General features: G+C 40.4%; 1 protein-coding gene across 1 annotated transcript in view; it reads left to right on the forward strand.

Moving 5' to 3' along the window:
* FREM1 (FRAS1 related extracellular matrix 1) overlaps window positions 1-26,984 on the forward strand; it is a 236,825-nt gene that overhangs the window by 134,206 nt on the left and 75,635 nt on the right. Inside the window, exons 17-21 of the mRNA XM_034987965.1 lie at window positions 2,719-2,927; window positions 5,685-5,778; window positions 9,665-9,917; window positions 14,893-15,087; window positions 16,170-16,355. Of these exons, the coding sequence (XP_034843856.1) occupies window positions 2,719-2,927; window positions 5,685-5,778; window positions 9,665-9,917; window positions 14,893-15,087; window positions 16,170-16,355 (937 nt within the window). The remainder of the gene's footprint in view (window positions 1-2,718; window positions 2,928-5,684; window positions 5,779-9,664; window positions 9,918-14,892; window positions 15,088-16,169; window positions 16,356-26,984) is intronic.

Below are 26,984 nucleotides of genomic sequence, written 5' to 3' on the forward strand. Positions count from 1 at the left end.
AGACTTAACTTGTGTGGCTATTCTTGGGCTAATTTTCCCCTCAGAAGTGGAAAGACAAGGTAGCAAGCAGAGGCATGAGAACCCAGACATGTCTCATCCCTAAGGAAAGAGGTCACCTTCCAGGTACCTACCTGGAGGACAGCTGGGAGCCCTGAGGCTCTCTTTCCAGCTCCCTCCTCCCCATCTCTACATCTGCCCGAAGTTGGAGGGCAGAGGTCTCAGTCTGAGGGACCAAGGGGCTTACCCAACCCACAGAACTGTTCTGATAGAGCCAAACAATACTTTTAATTAATGAGTTGCCAACATTTACACATCAGGAAGTTTCATATCAAGTCTGGCTTTCTGGCTTCTCTTGAAAATTTGGGAACTCTAGGAACAGTGAACTCACTTACCCCCAGCAGCAGCTGCCTGGGCCTGCTCTCCAGGCTCCAAAGGCCCCACCCAGCTGAGCACACTCATTTACATCGCTGGCCTGCCCCCTCAGACCTTGGAACTTGCCATTTTTGGCAGAAGATGCGCCAAAGGGCTCACACAAAAGACAAGAGAATCTGAACTATATTCTTTGAGTCCTTCCCTGTCAGGGACCAGATCACATTCCCTGTGGAAGAAACAGTTTAGAATGTCTGTTAATTTGATGAGATCTTATTCAGACCATTCTTTTCTGTGTATGAGATACATGCCCTGAACTAGCCCAGCATCTAAAGAAGCCAAAGCTTTTTCTAAAACAATCATGGAGAGAAGTAGTGTTTTATGCAACGCAACCCAAACGTCTTGCTAGAGAAAAATGATCTGTGGAGAAAACGAGAAAACTAGAAATGGTGAAGTGAACAGTTACCTCTCTCATCTGAAGGTAGCTGGAATAGTTCTGAGGACTCAGGGCTAACGTGGCATAGTGGCTTCTTTTTCCTATACTGTATGGGACAAATGAAATCATACCTTAGAGAACTGAGAACATTAAAAATAAAATTAAAAAATGAGTAGCTCTAGTGAAACCAGACACGCGAGTGGTTTCCTGGCATGAAATGCCCACAGATATCTGAGTTGAGTAATAACCATGAGGTGATCTTAATGTGATGCTCACAGGAAAGCCCCAAAACCTAAGTACTAGGTTTGGGCAGAGACTGAAAAGTTAGTGATGAAATGAGCTGGGGCAAATTAGCCTTATGCTTTTATTTTTTGAAAGCTGCCTTAAAATGCATATATATTTTAAAACCCCAGAGTATAGCAGAGTATATCCCTTGGAACATTAGCAACTCGAGGTATTAATTGATGCAACTTGGAAATCAATGAGGCTAGCAGATATGGACCTTGTTTCAGAAATAATGCTCCTCTTTTAATAGGAATATTCTTTCTTTCTCCTTCAAACAGTAAAAATGTAGGAGTAAGGCATGTGGGAAGGATGGGGGTGAGAGTCATTGTAGGGAGAGAAGAGAAGTCTTGTTTTATGTTTTCCTTTGCTAGTAGAGGTAGTTTATTGAAGACTAGAAGGCAAGTGTCTCAGGGTGGTTGGTCTCGAAATTCCCATGACCCAGGGGGGCTGCCTTGGGGCAGCTGCGCCCTGGTGGGCAGGAGGATAGAGCAGGGCTCTGACTGGAGACTGTGACTTCTCCTTGCTCACTTCCCTTTCTTCTGCCTATCTCCTACCCCCCCCACCCCCGCCCAGCTTTTTCCTCAGGAACATTCTCCTTTCTGGGAGTGGCAGCTGGTCTGAAGAGTGTGGCTTCTTCCTTCAAGAATGCTGTATCCTCACATGGGTGAGGCACTCACCTCAGACCTTTTGCAAGGGGACCTTCAGAGCCCATGATTGGTACCCTAACTCTATCTGCTTGCTTTTACTTCTGTGTAGTAATATGAATTTGGGAGAATGATAGGCTAAACAAAGTTCACCAATGTTTCTACTGCAGGACCTCAGAAAGCTGAATATACTTACACGCCTTAGAAATCTCCAAGGTGAAGATATTGTACATGACTGTTCTCAAGCCTTATTTGACCACAGAACACGTCTTGCCAAGTCCCAATGTACAGTAAAATATCCCAAGCCCTTCTTACTTGCTTTTTACTTTCAAATGAATTGTTGGTTGAGTAGTGGGTTTTTCGGTCATCAAAAGTTATCTTTATAGCTTCATTATTTGTCTGATGTTTGAATAAAATATATCTTGTGGAATCTTCAATCTCCAGTCTTCTGCTCTACTTCCATCTGTAAAATACTCATTATAATTGACACTTAGAAGCTCCAAACAATTTCCCAAATCTTTAAGAATTTTTAGGGTGAAAAAAAGGGATGGATTCTTTCCTCTAGGGGAATTTGATATAATTGTTGTTCGTTGTCTAGGTGAAGGTATATATGTATCCAGCAATGGTGGGTGTGGACATGATGATGGATGTTACTATTTTCTTTATTTAGCACCAATAGGAACTAGTTTGGTTGCTGTTTCCACTCTAAGGGGGTCTGAGGTAAATGAAACGTAGATACTTTCACGGTTATGAATCTGCCTTGCTTCTTTGTATACCTCAATGCTTAGAATTGGAAATGTTTCGTAAAAAATATTTTTTAGCCAAAAGGTTCAGCTATGAACTTGTCCCCTTTACCACATCCTTAAAAAATTAATTGACATGCATGTGAAGGTGGTACCAGAAGTTTTCTATTTATTTAATGAGCTCAGTTTTCAGGGATAGTTCATGGAACAAGACTTCGAATGTTTTCTTCCTTCTTTTTAGGTGTTTACCAATGCCCTGAGAGTGACTGAGGGAGGTCAATGTGTCATCAGCACAGAGAACATTCTGGTTTCTGATGTGGATACCGAACTGGACAACATCTGCCTCTCCCTGCAAAGATTGCCTCAGTGTGGAAGGGTGGAGCTGGATGGATTTCCTCTAAACACAGGAGGCACATTTTCTTGGGGAGACCTCCGTGCCTTAAAAGTTAGGTTAGAACATTTCCTGGATTTATTTTTTGATATGCTTTGGCCTTCATCTGGATCAGTTGTGAGGCAGAGTAAGAGAAAGAAGTTTGTTCAACTTTTTCAGCGGTGCCAGCATGCCAATTAATACTTTCAAGGGTCAGTTGAAAATTAGAAATGACAAATTTGTAATTTCCCTCCAGACATTTTCTTTCCATCTGGCTTGTACCAGTGGGAATGACTTTTTGGATATTTGAACAACAGAAATTAATTACCGTGAATATTAAATTTGCTGCAACTGTACATATCACAAGAGATAGTAGCCAAACTAGATATAGACTGAAATGATCTATATGGCTAACCTATATAGTTGAACTTGGCTTTAAGAACAGCCAATTTCACAACCGTGGAAACTCTGGGATAAAATTCTGTTGATCAGTATCTTTATTTATTTATTTATTTATCTATTTATCTATTTATTTATTTATTCTTAAAGATTTTTTTAATTTATTTGACAGAGAGAGATAGTGAGAGCAGGAACACAAGCAGGGGGATGCAGAGGGAGAGGGAGAAGAAAGCTTCCTGAGGAGCAGGGAGCCCGATGTGGGGCTCAATCCCAGGACCCCGGGATCATGACCTGAGCCGAAGGCAGACGCTTAACAACTGAGCCACCCAGGCGCCCCTGATCAGTATCTTTAATGTAAATTTTTATTCCATTCTACTGGGAAGGGACTTGTAGGCAAACATGTAGGGTAGGCTGGGAAGGTATGGAGTAGTACTTGGTTTTCTGACAGTCAGAGAGAGAGCAATTCATTTCTCAAGGTCCTACAGCAGTTCCCCTCACCTTGAGGTCTTTCATTTCTTCTACCTACTGCAGTTCTATAACCGCAAAATTACAGAATTTCATAAAATGCCTTCTCTGTAAAGCAATGCAAGGTACTCAAAAGCACAGATCAGGTAGACAGATATACTAGTTGACTTATTATTTATAAGTTCAAATTGTAAATGGGAATTTTGACCTTTCAGAAGGTATTAGACATCAAATGCTTAATTCCACACTTGAAAGTTGACTAGGAGCTTGGATGTGCATAGGAAGATCAATTTCATCTGAAATTTAGTTTAGTTAAGTTTATTCATGGTCTCCAATATCTTGACATTTTTTCACTACTCACTCCTATTCTCATTAAAATTTCCTTCTTTTTAGGGTTCTCAGCTCTTAGTTACATGTTAGAACAAGAGCTCTGTTTAGATAATTCTTACTAGGGAGTGAATGATGGATAGAAAAAAAAGTACTAGTATCTGCCAGCGCATATAATTCAAGGACTCTTCAATAGACTTACCATTATGTTCCCCCCCCCCATTTAATCTTTATAGTAATCAAGCCTGACAAGGTAGATGGTTGTATTCTCATGTTATAGTTGAAGAAACTAAGAGGTTGAAGTCACTCAGCCAGTATGTGGAGGAGTCTGGTTTTGAAAATTCTGTTTGATTCCATAGCCATGCCTTTGGATGTGTACTCCTAGATTCCACTTGGCCCTTTTAGGGGTATTAGCATGGTAAGATAGGATTAGTACATTATCACATACCTATTTTTGATGAAAATATCAGGGAGCATAGGAGGCAGTGTGGGAGGGATACTGGGGTTAGGAGGTGGACCTTCTTCACCATTGGAATGGAATCCCATTCTGGATTCCAAACTGGAATGGAATGGAACCCAAACCTGAGTCCCTACCCAGTGTATGGGTGAGCCTAGTCCTGAGTAAAATACCTTTTAGCCCCGGGATTTTTTCATATGTAAGTTTTATATATGTTTGATATACTTTTTTTTTTAAGATTTATTTATTTGAGAGAGAGAGAACGCATGAGCAGGGTGGGGGTTAGAGAATCTCAAACAGATTCCCCCCTGAGTGTGAGCCCCAAGCAAGGGCTTGATCCCAGGACCCTGAGATCATGACTGGAGCCAAAACCAAGAGTTGGATGCTCAACCAACTGAGCCACCCAGGCGCCCCTCAATATACTATTTTTATGTAACTTTTAATTTTATTTCCTAGGGCTTATTTCCTATCTTGAACAAATCATCAATAAGCTAAAAATTTGGCTCAATTCAACAGCTGTTTAGAACTTGCCACGTAGTGTTGGAGAGTAGATGAAAAGTCTTGAATTAGACAGTTCTGTTATAAAACTTGACTGAAAATTAAAGGAAAGTAGGGCCAAAGCTAAATCAAGGAAAAATATTTTTAAGTCTGGAGAGATTCGAAAATCTTTATAGGTTGAGTGAAAGAGAACTAGTAAAAAGAAGAGGGTAAATGGCAGGAGAGAGGCAATAAATAATTCATAGATCAGAGTTTTAGAGAAGAGCTGAATAGATCAAAAACACAAGCAGAAAGATTAGACTTAAAAGTAAGGGAGGAGGGGGCTCATCAAGATTCACAGTGTCCCACTTTTACCTGTCTACTGTCTGTCTCAATCACCCCCTGGCCCCAGCCTTGTGTTACATAAGTAAGCAGAACTACACCAACTGGTTCCCATTGCCACAGTGGCAACTTGAAGGACTGATTTTGGATTGAGGGACAAATTATGAATGCATACAACACATTTTTCCAGGGTGGAGCAAATTTTTTACATTCAGGGACACTTGAGTATTTAAGTATGTGACTTCATGATTATGTTTTTTTTTGTTATTCATTTATTGACCATGTGGCCAAAGCCATGGAGGAGCTTTTGAGTCAGACATCTACTGTCACAGTGGCCTTGAGGGGCTAGTGGCAAATATCATCCCCACAGGTATCAGCATGATGGATCTGAGAGACTTCAGGATGACATATTCTTGGAGGTCACAGATGGCACGAATTCAGCAGAATTTGTTCTACATGTTGAGGTGGGTAGAAAGTTTCCTCCCTTGTTCATATAGAAATAAAGCATCTGGTTTGGAAGCCTTTTTTTTTTTTTGAGAATGAGAGAGAGAGAGGGAGAGAGAGCATGTAAGTGGGGTGGGGACGGGCAGAGGGAGAGGGAGAGAATCTTAAGCAGGCTCCACGCTCAGTGCAGAGCCTGTTGTGGGGCTCGATCCCACGACCCTGAGATCAAGACCTGAGCTGAAATCAAGAATTGGACACTCAACCAACTGAGCCACCGAGCCTCCTGCTTTGGAAGCCTTTTAAGAGTTCCTGATAGAACTTGAAACATGTGGACTTCAAGAGCATACCTGCTATGTCTGAATGTCTCAGGACAGGCAATAGACAGCAAAGTTATATTGGTGAAATGGGCATACTGGTTTCTCTTTCTAATCCACTTAAAGATTAAACCACTCGGACCTCAAACCCAGATACTTAATTTAAAAACCAATTGGTTCTGTGTGTAAATTGATTCTAATATTTTTGAGCTGTAACACTCTGAAATATTTATTTAGCAGCTAGCATCACTGGGCTTTTCCCTCTTGTGTGGAAGAAGCCATGTCTTTATGTGTGTTGTGCCCCTTTATTAGTTCCTGTCCTATACACTTCTTTCTGAGACCTATTAGAAATGATTACATTCCCCCTTTTGACAAATGTTGAAAAAAATCTGCACATTAAGGTTGATGGGAACCCCTGAGCTTCTCTGTTGTGTGACCACTTCAGTCAGTAAAAAAAACTCACAGGATTTGCAGGTATTTATAGTTAGTAACAAAGGAAGGTCTGCAGAAAGAATTATTGTGCTCCTCTTACTTTTATCTGCCAAATTCTATTTCTGTTTGAATTTTGTCAGATCTTTGTGATATGAAATTATAATTAGTGATAATAATGTGTTTGTGTGACATTTTTATGGTTAATAATTAAGAATGATTACATCGGGCGCCTGGGTGGCTCAGTTGGCTAAGCGACTGCCTTCGGCTCAGGTCATGATCCTGGAGTCCCTGGATCGAGTCCTGCATCGGGCTCCCTGCTCGGCAGGGAGTCTGCTTCTCCCTCTGGCCCTCCCCCCTCTCATGTGCTCTCTCTCATTCTCTCTCTCTCAAATAAAAAATCTTTTTTTTAAAAAAAAAAAGAATGATTACATCCATCTAGTATTTTTAAGAAGTAGAAGGAATTATCTCTGGCACAGGGCAGTAGAGGAGAAGGAATTAGCTCCATTTTATAGGCAAGAAAACAGGTTCGAGAAGTTTCCATGACTTGCCCCAAATCAATCATTTGACTGTGTAAACAGTCTGTTTGTTGTTACTTTTTAGATAAAAGGGCATGGCCCTTGGAAGCCAACCAGCAGTACAGGTAATTTTTGGACAATTATGTGTGATTGTTTTCTATCCAGGAGGAATGTTTTAAATCCTGTTGCCTTTGGACTTTATTATCCATTTGAAAGCTGAGGCTCTTTTGTATTTTGTAAGGTGGTTATCATGGATGTATTGGTGACATTCATCAAATAGAGTCAAGAACAGTGATAAAGAGGGTCTTTAATGAATCCACTCAGAGGACTTGAACAAAGATACTGTTTCCTAATAAGCCAATAGAAAATAGAATAGAATATGGCATTCTTTTTTGTTTTTACCTTTGATTAAATAAATAAATCTGAGTTTCTATTACCCCGTCCCTCTACCCTTTAAAGGAAAATATGAAAATAATTTCCTGTATATTTGTTGTAGAGTTGTTAGCCTGTTTAAATAGCAGGGTATTCAGATCATATATACATATTTATCTTCATTCATTTATTTACTCCATAAATATTTAAAAAGTGCCTTCTGTAGGCCAGTTCCTATGCTAGATGCTTGGGATATGATGATGAACATGACAAAGAAAGTCTTGTTCTGTTAGAGATTATAGGCAGGGGATGAAGGCAGATATTAAATAGGTTCTCACAGAAATAATTGATTAGTTAAAATGTGGCTGTGTTCTCCAAATGAGTGGGGTGCTAAGAGAGAGTGAATGGTAGAAGTCCCTAATGAGTCTGAGTTGTCAAAGAAGTTTGCCCTGAAGAATGCATGTGTAGTCTGAAGGAAAGAGTAGCCGAGCCAAGAGCTGAGGGCTGACCCTACAGAGCCACGGGGCCGAGAGAACATGCAGAGATGGTGCGAGGATCGGACGTGGGAGGAGCCCAGTGTCTTCTGGTGAAAAGGCAGTGGGGTGGCAGGGGCACCCTCTTGCATGGAAGGAGGCCCAAGACATCCTTGCAGCAGCAGCTCTAGGAAGACGCCGAAGGTCCCCATACGGCAGTGACTTGATGAAAGCCACACTTTAAAAGGTGAAACAGGTACATGATCTGAAGAGAAACCAGAGTTCCGAAAGCCACTTTTTGAAAAGATCCCCGTGGCTGAAGCGAGGGGGCAGGAAATGTGGGGTTGAGAGTATCCACAGGCCGGACTTGATAACTAAACGGGTAGCACACACACCAAGTTGCGACTGGGACCTCAGAGGCAGAATGTCTTTCATTCCGATTTAAAAGACTTGCCTTGGGCGCCTGGGTGGCTCAGTCGGTTGGGCGACTGCCTTCGGCTCAGGTCATGACCCTGGAGTCCCGGGATCGAGTCCCGCATCGGGCTCCCTGCTCGGCAGGGAGTCTGCTTCTCCCTCTGACGCTCCCCCCTCTCATGTGCTCTCTCTCATTCTCTCTGTCTCAAATAAATAAATAAAATCTTTAAAATACTGAGGGTTAGGGGGTGCCTGGGTGGCTCAGTTGGTTAAGCAACTGCCTTCGGCTCAGGTCATGATCCCAGAGTCCCGGGATCGAGTCCCGCATTGGGCTCCCTGCTCGGTGGGGAGTCTGCTTCTCCCTCTGACCCTCCTCCCTCTCATGCTCTCTGTATCTCATTCTCTCTCTCTCAAATAAATAAATAAAATCTTTAAAAAAAAAAATAAATAAATAAAAGACTTGCCTTTTGGGGGCACCTGGGTGGCTCAGTTGGTTCAGCCCCCAACTCTTGATTTCAGCTCAGGTCAGGATCTCAGGGTCGTGAGATTGAGCCCCACACTCCGTGTGGAGTCTGCTTGGGATTCCCTCTCCCTCTGTTGCGTGACCACCTCTGCCCTTCCCCCTGCTTGCGTTCTCTCTCTCTCTTTCTCAAATAAATAAATAAATCTTTTTTAAAGATTAAAAAACAATAAAAGACTTGCCTTTTCAAGTGTCTGCATCATCCTGTTAGATTCGGAGAGCCAGGGTGGACCCATATTGCTCTTTTTTCCCTTTCTACTTAGAGCTTTATTTTCATGACAATGAGAGAAAAATGTTTTGTCAAGTTGAAGCCTGGGATTGATTTAATGGTTATAGAGTTTCAGAGGTAACTCAAAATGTTCGAAATAAGCTGCTGCTTATTGTAAGTTTGGAGAAACTTCCTGGGTGGCAGGAAGTTGAGGGTCGATGAAAGCTTTGTAATCACCAAATAATTTGAAATATAAATAACTCTGGTGTGGTAAATATAAATGCATCAGACCACAAGGACCAGATTTCCTCTGGAATATGTGTGAATATAACGAAGGAGGATAGGGACTTTAGTGTGAAGACTGCTTTGTATTACATTTATATTTTGTCTCTCTAGAAACAAATGAGAGCTTTGAGTCCCAAACCATAACCATACTCTTCCATTCCTACCTCAAATGTCTCTCATGTTGGCCATTTCTTAGAACAAGATGGTTCATATGGGGAGAAGATACAGCCTGCTTGGCCAAATTCCATGGCTATTGTTTCTTGTGTCTGGAAGATCGAAAATGCCTGTCATTCCAATGATGAGCTATGGTTTACCAGTTGGGCAATTTGTCATTGCTTTATTTTTTCTTGAAAACATGCATTTTTCCCCCTAGGTGTTCCCTGTAAATGATGAGCCACCAATCCTAAAGGCTGACCTCATCCCCATGATGCATTGCTCAGAGGGCGAAGAGGTGGTCATCACCTCTGAATACATTTTGGCTACTGATGTGGACAGTGATGACTTGAAGCTGATGTTTGTGATCGCTCGAGAGCCTCAGCATGGCGTGGTGAGGAAAGCTGGAGTCACAGTGGATCAGTTCTCTCAGGGAGATGTCATCTCAGGGGCTGTGACATACAAACACACAGGTGAGTGATCACACGGTGACCAGTGTGAGTGAGCGGATGCAGGCACCACCACAGAGTCGTAACCCCACTCCTTGCTGGGCACTCGGATAATCGAACAGTCTTAATGCTTGCTTCCTTTAAAAAAAAAGCAGCAGAAGCAGCAGTCTGTATCCCCTTTTGTAAGTATAATCACCATATTTAGAAGGATTTCTGATCTCAGTAATGTAATGAATTTCAGAATGGAGAAGGAGCACGTATTATTGCTGCTTTGTTTCCGATGCTTCCCCCTTAGACCTTTAATTCACCCTGGGTTGTCTGCATTCCTTTTTGGTCAGTTTGAAGAAGACTTTATTTGACCATCACAGCTTTGGGATCCATACATCATAGCAGAAATGCCTGAAGTAAGCACCCTATGATAATTATAATATTAATTTTAAGGGGCACTTGACTGGCTCAGTTGGTAGAGCACATGACTCTTGTTCTTGGGGTCATGAGTTCGAGCCCCATGTTGGGTACAGAGATTACTTAATAAAAAAAAAAAACGTTTACTTAATCACCAGCTAGCTCCTAAGAAGTAACCTGTCTGCCTTTATTGAGTTCCTGAAAAGCAAAGGTGATATCTTATGTTTTGTGCAATGCCCACAGCAATAGTCAGCGGTGGACACAGATTAGCGATACAGTAAACGCTTGTTTATTAGCTTCATTCTTTCATTTCTGAAATCACATTATATTGTTACCCAAATGGCATTTGTTCCCCATGTAAAATGTTCGAATAAGGAAAATATTAATTCAACATCTGTTATCTGCAAGAGAGAGTACTGGGCATTGTGGGCTGCAGAGGAATACAATCCAGACTCAGCTGTGAAGGACTTTTAATGTAAATGGGTAGATGGACCCCTTCACATGCAAAGAGGACAGTGTCCCATATCAGTACCTCATCGATCATTGCCCCTTGCACATCTTCTGATCTCTGGTTTGAGTGCACTTCCTCAGTAATAATACCTGTATACTTCCCTAACTCCCTTTTATTGCTACTCAATTATAATTTCATGTGTCCTCATCCATATGCCGCTCTCATCTGTAGATTCCGTGGGAAGCAGGATGGGGTATAGAAGGCCAGGTGAGGGTGCAGGGAATAAGAGGTATCAAAATTCAAATCACTTTCTTATTTGAGAACACAGGGAGAATACAAGCAGCAAGTGGGAGAGGGATCCCAGGGTGGGGGGATTGAGATAGTGAAGGATGAATTTGGAAACAGGGGTGGGGGAGATATTGTGAAATAGCATTTTTATATGTACTTTGGAAAATGATGATTTATTAGGATACCAGTTGTTTTACGGTCAATTAGTAGGGCACATTTTAATCACTCCGCCGGACATCTTTTTTTATGAAAATGGTATCTCCTTATCTTCTTAAGTGTGTTTAGTCTTAGGAAGGGTTTTATTGCTGATTTTCCTGGCCTGGGGGGCAGAGTCCACCTGCTCGATGTCCCTCAAGAGTCCACATCTAGGTGCTTCATTTTGATTTCCGCAATAGATCTCAGACTAGCAAAAAAGGGGCCACAGCCCAACGACTATTGGTCTGTGGGTTTTTACATAATTTTCACATCTGGGGCGGGCTAATGCAGCATAGATACATTAGGGGTGAGATTAAGCTGTCTCCTCTGCCAGTGCCTTGCTCCAAGTGCTAAACAACAGGTGTACATCTTTATAAATCCCTTTGGTGTGATAGCCACGTGAGGAAGTGTGAACTCATTTTTTTTTTTTATAAGACCTAGTAGGACATGAGGCAAATTACTTCAGATAGATGGGTATTTTATTGTTGTTGTTGTGTTACTAAATTAGCAGAAACACTGCCAATTCGAAAGATGGTTTGTTATTTGAATGATAGGTTTCCTGGTAACATTCTCCCAATGACTCAATTGGTAGTTTTTTAGCACTGTGTGGGAGAGAGTATAAAGAATCACAGTACTACAAGACCCGAAGTTTCAATGGCTCTGCTCTTGCCTCTGTCTGTTGATTATAAAGGCCACCTGAGGATAATTTTGCCACCATTATTTTAGTTGCTTTCCATGATGATAAAAATAAAACTACCTGCCCATTTCAAAAGAGAAAAAAACTTGGAAAGTGTGGAAAGCATAATGAAATTTTGAAAAATCACCTACTTACCTCTCAAAAATGGTCACTCTTAACATTTCAGTATTATAGTACTTTTCCTTCATTTTTTTTTTTTAAAGATTTTATTTATTCATTTGACAGAGAGAGACACAGCGAGAGCGGGAACACAGCAGGGGGAGTGGGAGAGGGAGAAGCAGACTCCCCGCTGAGCAGGGAGCCCGACGTGGGGCTCGATCCCAGGACCCTGGGACCATGACCTGAGCCGAAGGCAGACGCTTAACGACTGAGCCACCCAGGCACCCCTTTTCCTTCATTTTTTAAAAAAAGATTTATTTATTTATTTGAGAGAGAGAGAGTGAGTGAGGGAGAGAGAGAGAGAGAACATGAGGTGGGGGGTTGTGGAGAGAAAAGGGAGAGGAACAAGCAGACTCCCTGCTGAGCAGGGAGCCCGACGTGGGGCTTGATCCTGGGACTCCAGGATCATGACCTGAGCCGAAGGCAGATGCTTAACTGACTGAGCCACGCAGGTGCCCCTGTATTCTTTCTTCTAATCATATTTTTTTACATAGTTGTCAATCATGTTGTATGTGCAGTTTTGTTGATTACTTTTTTGATTGAGATTATCAGCTAAAACGTTGATTAGTTGTTAAATGTTACAAAGTTATTGTAAATGTAAGTTTTAAAAATCAAATAATATTTTATGATGTAAAATGACATTATTAACCTGCTCTTCTCCCCATTAAGCATGAAGTCATTCAAAAAAACTTTGTAAAACAATGCTGTGGTTAACAGTTTTTTTTTTTAAGATTTTATTTATTTATTTGAGAGAGAGAGAATGAGAGACAGAGAGCATGAGAGGGAGGAGGGTCAGAGGGAGAAGCAGACTCCCTGCTGAGCAGGGAGCCCGATGCGGGACTCAATCCAGGGACTCCAGGATCATGACCTGAGCCGAAGGCAGTCGCTTAACCAACTGAGCCACCCAGCCGCCCTGTGGTTAACAGTTTTAAGTATAAATCATATCCTTAGACCTGCTCCATTCAAGGTAGAGAATTCTCCGCCCATGTTGTAGGCTTTTTTGTGACTAGATGTTCAGCCGGGTTTTCCAGCTTTTCTGTAAATGTAATGCCTCCATTATATTAAAATTATAGTTACAGAAGATACTATGTTTGCTTTTTTTTTTTTCCTTTAAAAAAGCTGTCTACTCTTCCTGGAATGATTTTTCCATTTCTCTTCTTGGCTCCCTCTCCGCGCAGGTCCTCCTTCCTCCATCCCAGTTCTCTGCCTCATCTGCCTGGTAAACTACTCATCATTTAATGCTCAGTGTAAAGCAAGCAGAGACATCTGGAAAGGCTTCTCTGACTCTCTCTGCCATGTGTGCCCTGCCCCCATGCCCCTGTCCGCCAAAACTTTTCATCTTTCTTCACCCTCAGCCCCTTGTACATATTCAGGCTGAGATATATGAATTTTCCATTTAACTGGTAAAATAATGACTTAATGGTGGCAGTTCCATATGGTTTCTCTTAGTACATACACCCAACTGTGATATTCTAACCAAACTGCGTTTATTCCTTGGCCATTAGATTGTGTCAGTGCCTGACACATAATAGGTCTTTTGGCATTTGACATTCTTTTGAACTGTCTGTTGACGCTTTCATAATGTCTGCCTGATTCTCTGCTGGAGCACCCAGAACACTAATGATCACGTAGGAGCCATTAAATAATATATATTTATCAAGTGAATGAGGAATAAATGAGCTTTATGCCAATTTATTTTTTATAAATAGGAATAGATAAGAGGCGTCTTATTTTTTACTGCTCCTAAAGTTAAAGGCTGATTATTTAATTCTAATTCTCTCCACGTCAACTTTATTTTTTCTTAAGAGCCCAGTTTTCTCATTCTTCAATCATTTGACTGCTCAGTTATATCATCTCTTGATTTTCCTTGTCCTTAAGTGGGTAGAATAATACCAAGCACAGTACTGTGTACATTTGACCAACGTGTCTTGTGAAAAGAGATGACTTCCCTGATCTTTTGTGCTCTTGTCTCATCAAAACTCAAACAAAATTGCTTCCCTCTTGGTGCTTTCAAGATGATGCATGAGAATTACCAAAAGCACATCTGCACAACTTTTATGTCCTCTGGATAGTGGACCTACCTCCGTGCTGTTAGTAACCCAAGGTTGCTGATAAACTGTCTAATCTGACATTTTTTTCCTTCTTCTTCTCATTGCTTCAGTTGGGGCCATATTAAATCCCATATGCATAGCCCTAAAGAGTGAAAGGAGAACAAAAATAAATGCCACTCTTTCCCCATGTCCTGTTGCTATTTTGCTAACATTGGCTATTATATAACGAGGAAAATATTGAAACGAATGACAAAAATGTGGCTCGTCTTTCTATTTCACCTCCCCAGCTTCTTCTGTTTCTCCTCACTGTGGTGGTGTGGTTGATGGTTGTTCATTTAAGGTAGTTAATGTAAATGGGAAGACAATGCAGTTGGAAGGACAAGGGTGCCTTCTGCTCTCCCTGAGGTTGGTCCTAACACTAAACAATGAGGCAGGAAGAATGAAACCATCACTAGTCAAGCTTTGTCTCTTCCTTGTTCATTTGTGAACTGTCAGACCCTTGTTAGCCCCTTTTGCCCCTCCATATGGTGAGAGATGGCTGTCAAGGATTTCACCAGGGGCAACAGATGGGCAAGCATTTTGTCATTATTTTCATGACTGTTTCCTTCCATAGTGATCAAACTGAGTTTTACATGTTAGCCACCTAAGATCCTTTCCTCGCCGCTCTTGCTTACAGAAGAGGTGCAGGTAGATTTCATCTTAGTATTCTGTATTTTTAAAAAGTCAGGTTTCAGCTATAGCTGTATCTTCCAGGTGGTGAGATTGGCCTGGTGCCTTGTTTTGATACCATTACATTGGTGGTTTCGGATGGAGAAGCTGGCCCTTCCGTGAATGGCTGTTGCTACAACGGGCCTCATCCATCTGTTCCTCTTCATGAGTCCTTTCCAGTGTATGACCTCAATATCACGGTACATCCAGTGGACAACCAATCACCTTCAATTGCAATAGGTGACAATGTTTTTTTCTATTACAGTTCCATTATCTCATCTCGTGTCATACCTGTGGGTTAGTGAAATAATGCACTTGAATTATAGTTAAAATGGAAAACTACCATACAGAATTGCCTGCGAGAATTGCCTCCACACGACTTGTGGAAAACTCCATATTTATAAAAGATTACAAGGCAAAAGAATTTATTGGTTTAAAAATGTGGGTAATTCTGTATGGAGAGAGAATGCAAGTGTGTTTGCAAGTGATGAGTGTGTGTGTGTTGGGATGAGGACAACATTGGAATCCTCAAATATTCTGGTTTTATTTCATGTGGGAAAATATCATTTTCCTGCTGGAGAGAGAGAGAAATTTATTTTATCCATAATAATTTCTATTAGAGCAGAATGAAAATACCAGAGAGACCATTTATATACATTTAACCTTATTTGCTTTTTAGAAAGTCATCGCTTAATAGGCATTATGTATATGTTCTGTCTCTTAGAAAAAAAATAGAAGCATATGTATGGATGTTATTGTAATTTGCAAACTATCTCCCAAGCAATGTTCTGGAAAGGAAGCATTATCCCTGCAGAATAATTAAGCACCAAGGCATGAAAAAATGTTCGTTATGAGCAATTCATAATAGCTCACAGGCAATTAACGCTCTGACAAACAGAGGTAACAACTGATCCTGAAAAGTACATAAACTACATTTAGTGGCTTATCATTAAAACAGTTTGGCAATTCTTATTTTCATTTGTCACTTCTATAGAGACACAAGGGAAATCAGAGTTCCTTGAGAATGACTAAAGGGCTGTGCTAGAGCATTTAGTATTTCTGCTGTCTTTCCATTATTGTCTGGCTTGCTTGTACAAGAAAAAAAATATAATTCCACAAGTCAAATTAAATTCCACCCATTACCCCTGAATATTTTCACTGTAAGGAGAAATTATGCCAAAGGAAATGAACATCTCTCATGGAAGTATATTTGCATATGGGAGGCTTCTCTGAATTGGAATTGCAATCACTCCCTTTTGTCTTCACTATTCTGATTAGAGGATTTCACGCTAAGTCATAATTGCGTTGTTGTTTGCATGCAGGTACCATGTTCGTGGTAGATGAGGGTTTCTCTGCAGCCATTACCATTAACCATTTGTCCGCCACTGATCCTGACACTGCAGCAGACGACTTGGAGTTTGTTTTGGCTTCCCCTCCCCAGTTTGGCTACCTTGAAAACACGCTTCCTTCTGCAGGTTTTGAAAAAAGCAATATGGGCGTAAGCATAGGTAAGTCATGGCTTCATGATCGGTGATAACTCGCCTCTGTCTATGGATCTGACTGGCCAGATCATGCTGAATGACTGAGTAGGAACCTCAAAAATGTTCAAAGCACTGTGTACACTCAAGGAATTATTATTATAGTGGATACTTTTGAGTATTATTGTTTCCCATTTTAATTTTCTATTTTGAATTGCCCCATGTATGGGAGTTTACTTCAAACTAAATGGAAATTTCACTTATGAAAACTATAAGAATAAATATGTAAGAAAGAATGTTTTAAAAGACCTTCAGAGCAACACAGAATACTGTGATAGAATAAATCTGGTGGGAGCTTATAGATCTCCTTCTCTTAATCTTTTAGCACTTTTTTTTTTTAAAGATTTTATTTATTTATTTGAGAGAGAGAGAATGAGAGACAGAGAGCATGAGAGGGAGGAGGGTCAGAGGGAGAAGCAGACTCCCTGCCAAGCAGGGAGCCTGATGCGGGATTCGATCCCGGGACTCCAGGATCATGACCTGAGCCGAAGGCAGTCGCTTAACCAACTGAGCCACCCAGGTGCCCAATCTTTTAGCACTTTTAATAGACATTGGCAGAAAAGACTAGGATGTGTATCATGGGTGTAACAGAGAGAGCCTGAAATGTTGAAGGTGATGACTTTAAATTTTGGAACCAAAATGTATCTCAGATGTTTATTTATTTATTTTTAAAGATTGTATTTATTTGACAGAGAGAGACACAGCGAGAGAGGAAACACAAGCAGGGGGACTGGGAGAGGGAGAAGCAGGGTTCCCACTGAGCAGGGAGCCCGATGCAGGGCTCGATCCCAGGACCCTGGTTTCATGACCTGAGCCAAAGGCAGATGCTTAACGACTGAGCCACCCAGGCGCCCCTATCTCAGATATTTAAATAGCTCTTGTATTTCAGGCAATAACAACTGAAACAAAAACAGACACCCAAATCAAAATTATTCAAATACAACACTTTATTTATTTATTCAAAGACAACACCTTAGAAATAAATGAACTAGATGATTCTTTAAGCACCTTTTGGGGCATATCCAGTTTAAAGGTTTAAGATTAATTGGTTGGGGGGCGGAGCAAGATGGCCGAGGAGTAGGAGACCTGGATTTCGTCTCCTCTCAGGAATTCAGCTGGATAGGGATCAAACCATTCTGAACACCTACAAACTCAACAGCAGATCGAAGAAAAGAAGAGCAACAACTCTCTCATCAGAAAAGCGACCACTTTCTGGAAGGTAGGACGTGCGGAGAAGTGAATCCGAGGCGATATTCGGGAGGATAGACGGCGGGGGAGGGGCCTCCGTCGGCCGCTTCTGGCAAGTGATAGAGCCGCGGAGGACAAAATCGGAACTTTTAAAAGTCTGCTCCGCCGAGGGACGTCACTCTGGTGGCTAAGTGGGGGGTGGAACCCTCTGGGACAGTGGGGTCTCAGGACCCTTGGGATCACAGAAAGACCGGGGGTGCCTGAGTGTGGCAGAGCTCCCAGGTATCGGAGCAGGGAAGCCGGCTGCAGAGGCGGAGCCCAGGCGCGGGCTCTCAGCTCGGGGTGGCCAAAAACCGTGATCCACGGCACAGTCGGGCCCCTGCTCCTCCAGCAGGGACCCAACAAGTGGCAGATCCGGGGAGACTCACCTTCCTCCCCGGGGAGGAGCCGCGCGGGAGCGCACCGCAGGGATCTGCTGGGTTTGGAGACTCCACCCGGGGTCGGGTGCCAGAGATAGAGGCGCGCGGTCACAGGCCGGGTGAGCACAGAGTGCGGCCGGAGACCGGGGAGACGGGAGTGACTGACGGCCTTTCTCTGGGGGCTCACTGAGGAGCGGGGCCCCGAGTTCTCGGCTCCTCCGGGGCGGAGATTGGGAGGCCACCATTTTCACTCTCCGCCTCCAAAGCTGTACGGAAAGCTCGCAGGGAACAAAAGCCCCGGGGAGCAAACCCGAGCAGATTACTTAGCCGGGAGGGGGCAAGGGCGGGGCAATTCCGCCTCCGGCAGAGACATTTGGAAACCACGGCAACAGGCCCCTCCCCAGAAGATCAGCGAGAACAGCCCGCCAAGACCAAGTTTACCGATCAATGAGAACGGCAGAACTCCAGCGCTAGGGGACTACGGCACATAGAATTCACGGCTTTTTTACCATGATTCTTTAGTCTTTCAAAGTTAATTTTTTTAACTGTCTTTTTTTTTTTTTTGAATTTTTCTTTTTCCCTTTTTCAACCAACATCTTATCAATCCCTTTTTTAAAAAACATTTTTATTTTTCATTTTTAGAGTCATATTCTATCCCTTCATAGTAGTTACCCTTATTTTTGGCATATATATGTTGTTCTCTCTTGAAAATTTTGAGATAGTTTCTTCTAACAGATCAAAATATACCCTAAATCTCTAGTGTATGTTTTTTTCCTACTCTCCTGCCTGATCACATTCTCTCCCTTTTTTTTCCTTTTTTTAAAAAAATCCTCTTCTTTCTTATTTCAAACAACTTCTTATCAATTCCATTTATAAAATTTTTTATAATTTTCATCTTTACAGTCATATTCCATCCCTTCATCATAACAACCCTTATTTTTGGACATATGTAAGTTTTTCTTTCTTTAAAATTTTGGGAGGCACTTTCTTCTAACAGACCAAAATACACCCAAAATCTAGCATGTGGCACTGATCTATGCACCAGCCTGATCCTATTTGATCATATTCTGGTTTTTTTGTTTTGTTTTGTTCTGTTTTTGTTTGTTTTTATCTTTTTCTTTTTCTTCTTTTTCTTTTTTCTTTCTTTCCCTTTCTTTTCCCCCAGCTTCAGGTCTTTTCTGATTTGTTTAGAGTATATTTTCTGGGGACATTGTTACCCTGTTAGCATTTTGTTCTCTCATTAATCTATTCTCCTCTGGACAAAATGACAAGATGGAAAAAGTCACCTCAACAAAAAGAACAAGAGGTACTACCGACTGCCAGGGACCTACTCAATACTGACATTAGTATGATGTCGGATCTAGAGTTCAGAATAATCACTTTAAAGATACTAGCTGGGCTTGAAAAAAGCATGGAAAGTTATTAGAGAAATACTTTCTGGAGAAATAAAAGAACTAAAATCTAACCAAGTCGAAATCAAAAAGGCTATTAATGAGGTGAAATAAAAAATGGGGGTGCAAACTGCTAGGATATATGAGGCAGAAGAGAGAATCAGTGATATAGAAGACCAAATGATGTAAAATAAAGAAGCTGAGAAAAAGATATACAACTACTGTATCACGAGGGCAGAATTCGAGAAATAAGTGATACCATAAGACGAAACAACATTAGAATAATTGGGATCCCAGAAGAAGAAGAAAGAGAGAGAGGGGCAGAAGGTATATTGGAGCAAATTATAGCAGAGAACTTCCCTAATTTGGGGAAGGAAACAGGCATCAAAATTCAGGAAGCACAGACAACCTCTCTCAAAATCAATAAAAATAGGTCAACACCACAACATCTAATAGTAAAACTTACAAGTCTCAGAGACAAAGAGAAAATCCTGAAAGCAGCTTGGGAGAAGAGATCTGTAACCTACAAGAGTAAAAACATTAGATTGGCAACAGACCTATCCACAGAGACCTGGCAGGCCAGAAAGGACTGGCAGTATATATTCAGAGCACTACATGAGAAAAATATGCAGCCAAGAATACTATATCCAGCTAGGCTGTCATTGAAAATAGAAGGAGAGATCAAAAGCTTCCAGGACAAACAAAAACTAAAGGAATTTGCAAACATGAAACCAGCCCTACAAGAAATCTTGAAAGGGGTCCTCTAAGCAAAGAGAGAGCCTAAAAGCAACATAGACCAGAAAGTAACACAGACAATATACAGTAACAGTCACCTTACAGGCAATACAAGGGCACTAAATTCCTATCTTTCAATAGTTACCCTGAATGTAAATGGGCTAAACGCCCCAATCAGAAGACACAGGCTATCAGATTGGATAAAAAAACAAGACCCATCGATATGCTGTCTGCAAGAGACTCATTTTAGACCCAAAGACACCCCCAGATTGAAAGTGAGGGGGTGGAAAACCATTTACCATGCTAATGGACACCAAAAGAAAGCTGGGGTGGCAATCCTTATATCAGACAAATTAGATTTTAAACAAAAGACTGTAATAAGAGATGAGGAAGGACATTATATCCTACTTAAAGGGTCTATCCAACAAGAAGATCTAACAATTGTAAATATCTATGCCCCTAACGTGGGAGCAGCCAATTATATAAGGCAATTAATAACAAAAGCAAAGAAACACATCGACAACAATACAATAATAGTGGGGGACTTTAACACCCCTCTACTGAAATGGACAGATCATCTAAGCAAAAGATCAACAAGGAAATAAAGACTTTAAATGACACACTAGACCAAATGGACTTCACAGACATATTCAGAACATTCCATCCCAAAGCAATGGAATACACATTCTTCTCTAGTGCCCACGGAACATTCTCCAGAATCGATCACATCCTAGGTCATAAATCAGGTCTCAACTGGTACCAAAAGATTGGGATCATTCCCTGCCTATTTTCAGACCACAATGCTTTGAAACTAGAACTCAATCACAAGCGGAAAGTCGGAAAGAACTCAAATACATGGAGGCTAAAGAGCATCCTACTAAAGAATGAATGGGTCAACCAGGAAATTAAAGAAGAATTAAAAAACTTCATGGAAACCAATGAAAATGAAAACACAAGTGTTCAAAATCTTTGGGATGCAGCAAAGGCAGTCCTAGGAGGAAAGTATATAGCAATACAAGCCTTTCTCAAGAAACAAGAAAGGTCTCAAGTACACAACCTAACCTTACACCTAAAGGAGCTGGAGAAAGAACAGCAAATAAAGCCTAAACCCAGCAGGAGAAGAGAAATCATAAAAATCAGAGCAGAAATCAATGAAATAGAAACCAAAAGAACAGTAGAACAGATCAATGAAACTGGGAGCTGGTTCTTTGAAAGAATTAACAAGATTGATAAACCCCTGGCCAGACTTACCAAAAAGAAAAGAGAAGGGACCCAAATCAACAAAATCATGAATGAAGGAGGAGAGATCACAACCAACACCAAAGAAATACAAACAGTTATAAGAACATATTATGAGCAACTCTATGCCAGCAAATTAGATAACCTGGAAGAAATGGATGCATTCCTAGAGATGTATCAACTACCAAAACTGAACCAGGAAGAAATAGAAAACCTGAACAGACCTATAACCACTAAGGAAATTGAAGCAGTCATCCAAAATCTCCCAACAAACAAGGGCCCAGGGCCAGATGGCTTCCCAGGGGAATTCTACCAAACATTTCAAGAAGAATTAATACTTATTCTTCTGAAACTGTTCCAAAAAATAGAAATGGAAGGAAAACTTCCAAACTTGTTTTGGGAGGCCACCATTACCTTGATCCCCAAACCAAAGACCCCATCAAAAAGGAGAATTACAGACCAATATCCCTGATGAACATGGATGCAAAAATTCTCACCAAAATACTAGCCAATAAGATCCAACAGTACATTAAAAGGATTATTCACCACGAGCAAGTGGGATTTATCCCTGGCTGCAAGGTTGGTTCAATATCCGCAAATCAATCAACGTGATACAATACATTAACAAAAGAAAGAACAAGAATCATATGATCCTCTCAATAGATGCAGAAAAAGCATTTGACAAACTACAGCATCTTTTCTTGATCAAAACTCTTCAGAGTATAGGGCTAGAGGGTACATATCTCAATATCATAAAAGCCATCTCTGAGAAACCTACAGCAAATATCATTCTCAATGGGGAAAAACTGAGAGCTTTCCCCCTAAGGTCAGGAATGCGGCAGGGATGTCCACTATCACCACTGCTATTCAACATAGTATTGGAAGTGCTAGCCACAGCAATCAGACAACAAAAAGAAATCAAAGGCATCCAAATCGGCAAAGAAGTCAAACTGTCACTCCTTGCAGATGATATGATACTTTATGTGGAAAACCCAAAAGACTCCACCCCAAAACTGCTAGAACTCATACAGGAATTCAGTCAAGTGGCAGGATATAAAATCAATGCACAGAAATCAGTGGCGTTCCTATACACCAACAAGAAGACAGAAAAAAGAGAAATTAAGGAGTCGATCCCATTGACACTTGCACCCAAAACCATAAGATACCTAGGAATAAATCTAACCAAAGAGGCAAAGGATCTGTACTCAGAAAACTATAAAATACTCCTGAAAGAAATTGAGGAAGACACCAAAGAAATGGAAAAACGTTCCATGCTCATGGATTGGAAGAACAAATATTGTGAAGATGTCAATGCTACCTAGAGTAATCTACACATTCAGTGCTGTCCCCATCAAAATACCATCCACTTTTTTCAAAGAAATGGAACAAATAATCCTAAAATTTGTATGGAACCAGAAAAGACCCCGCATAGCCAGAGGAACGTTGAAAAAGAAAAGCAAAGCTGGTGGCATCACAATTCCGGACTTCAAGCTCTATTACAAAGCTGTCATCATCAAGACAGTATGGTATTGGCACAAAAACAGACACATAGATCAATGGAACAGAATAGAGAGTCCAGAAATGGACCCTCAACTCTATGGTCAACTCATCTTTGACAAAGCAGGAAGGAATGTCCAATGGAAAAAAGACAGTCTCTTCAACAAATGGTGTTGGGAAAATTGGATAGCCACATGCAGAAGAATGAAACTGGACCATTTACTTACACCACACACAAAAATAGACTCCAAATGGTTGAAAGACCTCAATGTGAGACAGGAGTCCCATCAAAATCCTAAAGGAGAACACAGGCAGCAACCTCTTCGACCTCAGCCGCAGCAACTTCTTCCTAGAAACATCGCCAAAGGCAAGGGAAGCAAGGGCAAAAATGAACTATTGGGACTTCATCAAGATAAAAAGCTTTTGCACAGCAAAAGAAACAGTCAACAAAACCAAAAAACAACAAACAGAATGGGAGAAGATATTTGCAAATGACATATCAGATAAAGGGCTAGTATCCAAAATCTATAAAGAACTTATTAAACTCAACACCCAAAGAACAAAGAATCCAATCAAGAACTGGGCAGAAGACATGAACAGACATTTTTCCAAAGAAGACATCCAAATGGCCAACAGACACATGAAAAAGTGCTCAACATCGCTCGGCATCAGGGAAATCCAAATCAAAACCTCAATGAGATACCACTCACACCAGTCAGAATGGCTAAAATTAACAAGTCAGGAAATGACAGATTTTGGCGGGGATGTGGAGAAAGGGGAACCCTCCTACACTGTTGGTGGGAATGCAAGCTGGTGCAGCCACTCTGGAAAACAGTATGGAGGTTCCTCAAAAAGTTGAAAATAAGAGCTACCATACAATCCATCAATTGCACTACTGGGTATTTACCCCAAAGATACAAATGTAGAGATCTGAAGGGGTACATGCACCCCGATTTTTATAGCAGCAATGTCCACAATAGCCAAACTGTGGAAAGAGCCAAGATGTCCATCGACAGATAAATGGATAAAGAAGATGTGGTATATATATACAATCGAATATTATGCAACCATCAAAAGGAATGAAATCTTGCCATTTGCAATGACGTGGAGGGAACTGGAGGGTATTATGCTCAGTGAAATACGTCAAAAAGAGAAAGACATGTATCATATGACCTCACTGATATGAGGAATTCTTAATCTCAGGAAACATACTGAGGGTTGCTGGAGTGGGGGGTGGGGTGGGAGGGATGGGGTGGCTGGGTGATAGACACTGGGGAGGGTATGTGCTATGGTGAGTGCTGTGAATTGTGCAAGACTGTTGAATCATAGATCTGTACCTCTGAAACGAATAATGCAATATATGTTAAAAAAAAAAAAAAAAGATAGCAGGAGGGGAAGAATGAAGGGGGGGAATCAGAGGGGGACACGAACCATGAGAGATGATGGACTCTGAAATACAAACTGAGGGTTCTAGAGGGGAGGGGGCTGGGAGGATGGGTTAGCCTGGTGATGGGTATTAAAGAGGGCACGTTCTGCATGGAGCACTTGGTGTTGTGCACAAACAATGAATCATGGACTACATCAAAAACTAATGATGTAATGTCTGGTGATTAACATAACAATAAAAAATTTTAAAAAATAAAGGTTTAAGATTAATTGAATTAATAGAATGACTGATTGGATAGAAAAAAACAAGACCGAACTACATGCTGCCTACAAGAGACTAATGTCAGCTTTAAGGACACACATAGGCTCAAAATGAAGGGATAAAAAAAATATTTCATGCAAATGGAAACCAAAAGAGAGAAGGGGTATTTATAACAGATGAAGTACACTTTATATTAAAACTATAACAAGAGACATAGGTTACTGTAAAATGATAAAGGGGTCAATTCATCAAGAGAATATAACAATTGTAAAATTATATGCATACAAATTGGAGCACCTTAAAATATTAAGCATATGCTAACAGATCTGAAGGAAGTAATGACAGCAATATAATAATAGTAGGGGACTTCAGTACTCTCAACAGTGGATAGATCATCTGCCAGAAAATCAACAAGGAAACAGTGGACTTAAACTGTATATTAGACCAAATGAACCCAGTAGACATATACACTAAATTCCATCCAACAAAAGCAGAATACACATTTTTCTCAAGTACGTGTGGAACATTCTCCAGGATAAATCATATCATGCATCACAAAACAAGTCTTAGCAAATTTTAAAAGAGTGAAATCATACCAAGTATCTTTTCTGACCACAATGGTATGAAATTAAAAATCAGTAACAGGAGGAAAAGTAGAAAATTCACAAATATGTGTAATTTAAGATACTCCTGAACAACCAATGGGTCAAAGATGAAATTTTTTAAAAATCCTGAATTCTTATCACAGGACAATTTTTTTTTTCCTTTTTTCTTTCTTCTTTTAATCATATCTATATGAGAAGATGGATGTTAGCTGAACCTATTGTAATCAGTTCACAGTATATGTAAATCAGACCATCATGCTCTACACCTTAAATTTACACAGTTATATATGTCAATTATTTCTTAATAAAAAGGTAATAAATAAATAAATAAAATCTTGAAGCAAAGATGGAAACAGAACATACCATATCTAAGATGCAGCAAAAGCAATGCTAAGAGGGAAGCTTATAGTGACAAACGCTTCCATTAAAAAAGAAAAAAGATCTCAAATAAACAACCTAACTTTATAACTCAAGGAACTAGAAAAATAAGAACAAAATAAGCCCGGGTGCCTGGGTGGCTCAGATGGTTAAGCATCTGCCTTCGGCTCAGGTCATGATCCCAGGGTCCTGGGATCGAGTCCCGCATTGGGCTCCCTGCTCCTTGGGAGCCTGCTTCTCTCTCTCTTTCTCTCTCTCTCTGTCTCTCATGAATAAGTAAATAAAAATCTAAAAAAAAAAAAATTAAAAAAAAAAAAGAACAAAATAAGCCCTAAGTTAGCAGAAAGAAGGAGGCAACAAAGATGACGGTAAAAATAAGTAAAATAGAGATTGGAGAAACAGTAGAAAAGATTGATGAAACTAGGACATGGTCTTTCAAAAGGATAAACAACATTGGCAAACCTTCACCTAGACTTACCATGAAAAAGAGAGGACTTAAATAAATAAAACTTGAAATGAAAGAAGAGATAATACAACTGATATCACAGGTATACAGAGGATCATAAGAGACTACTATGAACAATTATACATCAACCAACTAGACAACCTAAAAGAAATGGATAAATTCCTAGAAGCATAAAATCTATGAAGTCGGAATCATGAACTAGAAACCCTGAATAGACCAATAATAAGAAAGGAGATTTAATCAGTAATTCAAAACCTCTAACAAAGAAAAGCCCAGGACCAGATGTCTTTACAGGTTCTATGAAATTGTTAAAGAAGAATTAACACTACTGTTAAACTCTTGCAAAAAATTGAATAGGAGGAAAACTCCCAAACTCATTTTATAAGACCAGAATTACCCTGATACCAAAGCCAGGTAAGGATACTATGAAAAAAACAACAACAAAAAACCACAGATCAATATCCCTGAAGAATATAGATGCAAAAATTCCCCACAAAATATTAACAAATTGAATTCAGTAGCAGATTAAAAGAATCATACACCATGATCAAAGGGAAATTATACCAGGGATGCAAGGATGGCAACATATGCCAATCAATAAATGTGATACACCACGTTGATAGAAAAGACAAAAATTCTATGATCATCTCTATAGATACTAAAAATGCATTTGACAAAATTCACCAATGTTTTATGATAAAAACTCAACAAATTGGGTATAGAAGTAATATATCTTGACATAATAAAGCCATATATGATGAATTCGCAACTAGCATCATATTCAACAGTGAAAAGTTAAAAACTTACTCTCCAAGATAAGGACCAAAACAAGTGTGCCCACTCCTTCCATTCCTATTCAACATAGTATTGAAAGTCCCAGCCAGAGTAATTAGGCAAGAAAAAGAAATAAAAGGCATAAAAATAAAAGGAAGAAGTAAAATTGGCTCTGTTTGGGGATGATGTTATATGTAAAAATTTTTTAAAGATTTCACCAAAAAACTGTTAGAACAAGTCAGCAAATTAAGTAGTTTTA

The sequence above is a fragment of the Mirounga leonina genome, unplaced genomic scaffold (genome assembly GCF_011800145.1).
Source record: "Mirounga leonina isolate KUSES-001 unplaced genomic scaffold, KU_Mleo_1.0 Mir_447, whole genome shotgun sequence".
In the NCBI taxonomy this organism is placed as follows: domain Eukaryota; kingdom Metazoa; phylum Chordata; class Mammalia; order Carnivora; family Phocidae; genus Mirounga; species Mirounga leonina.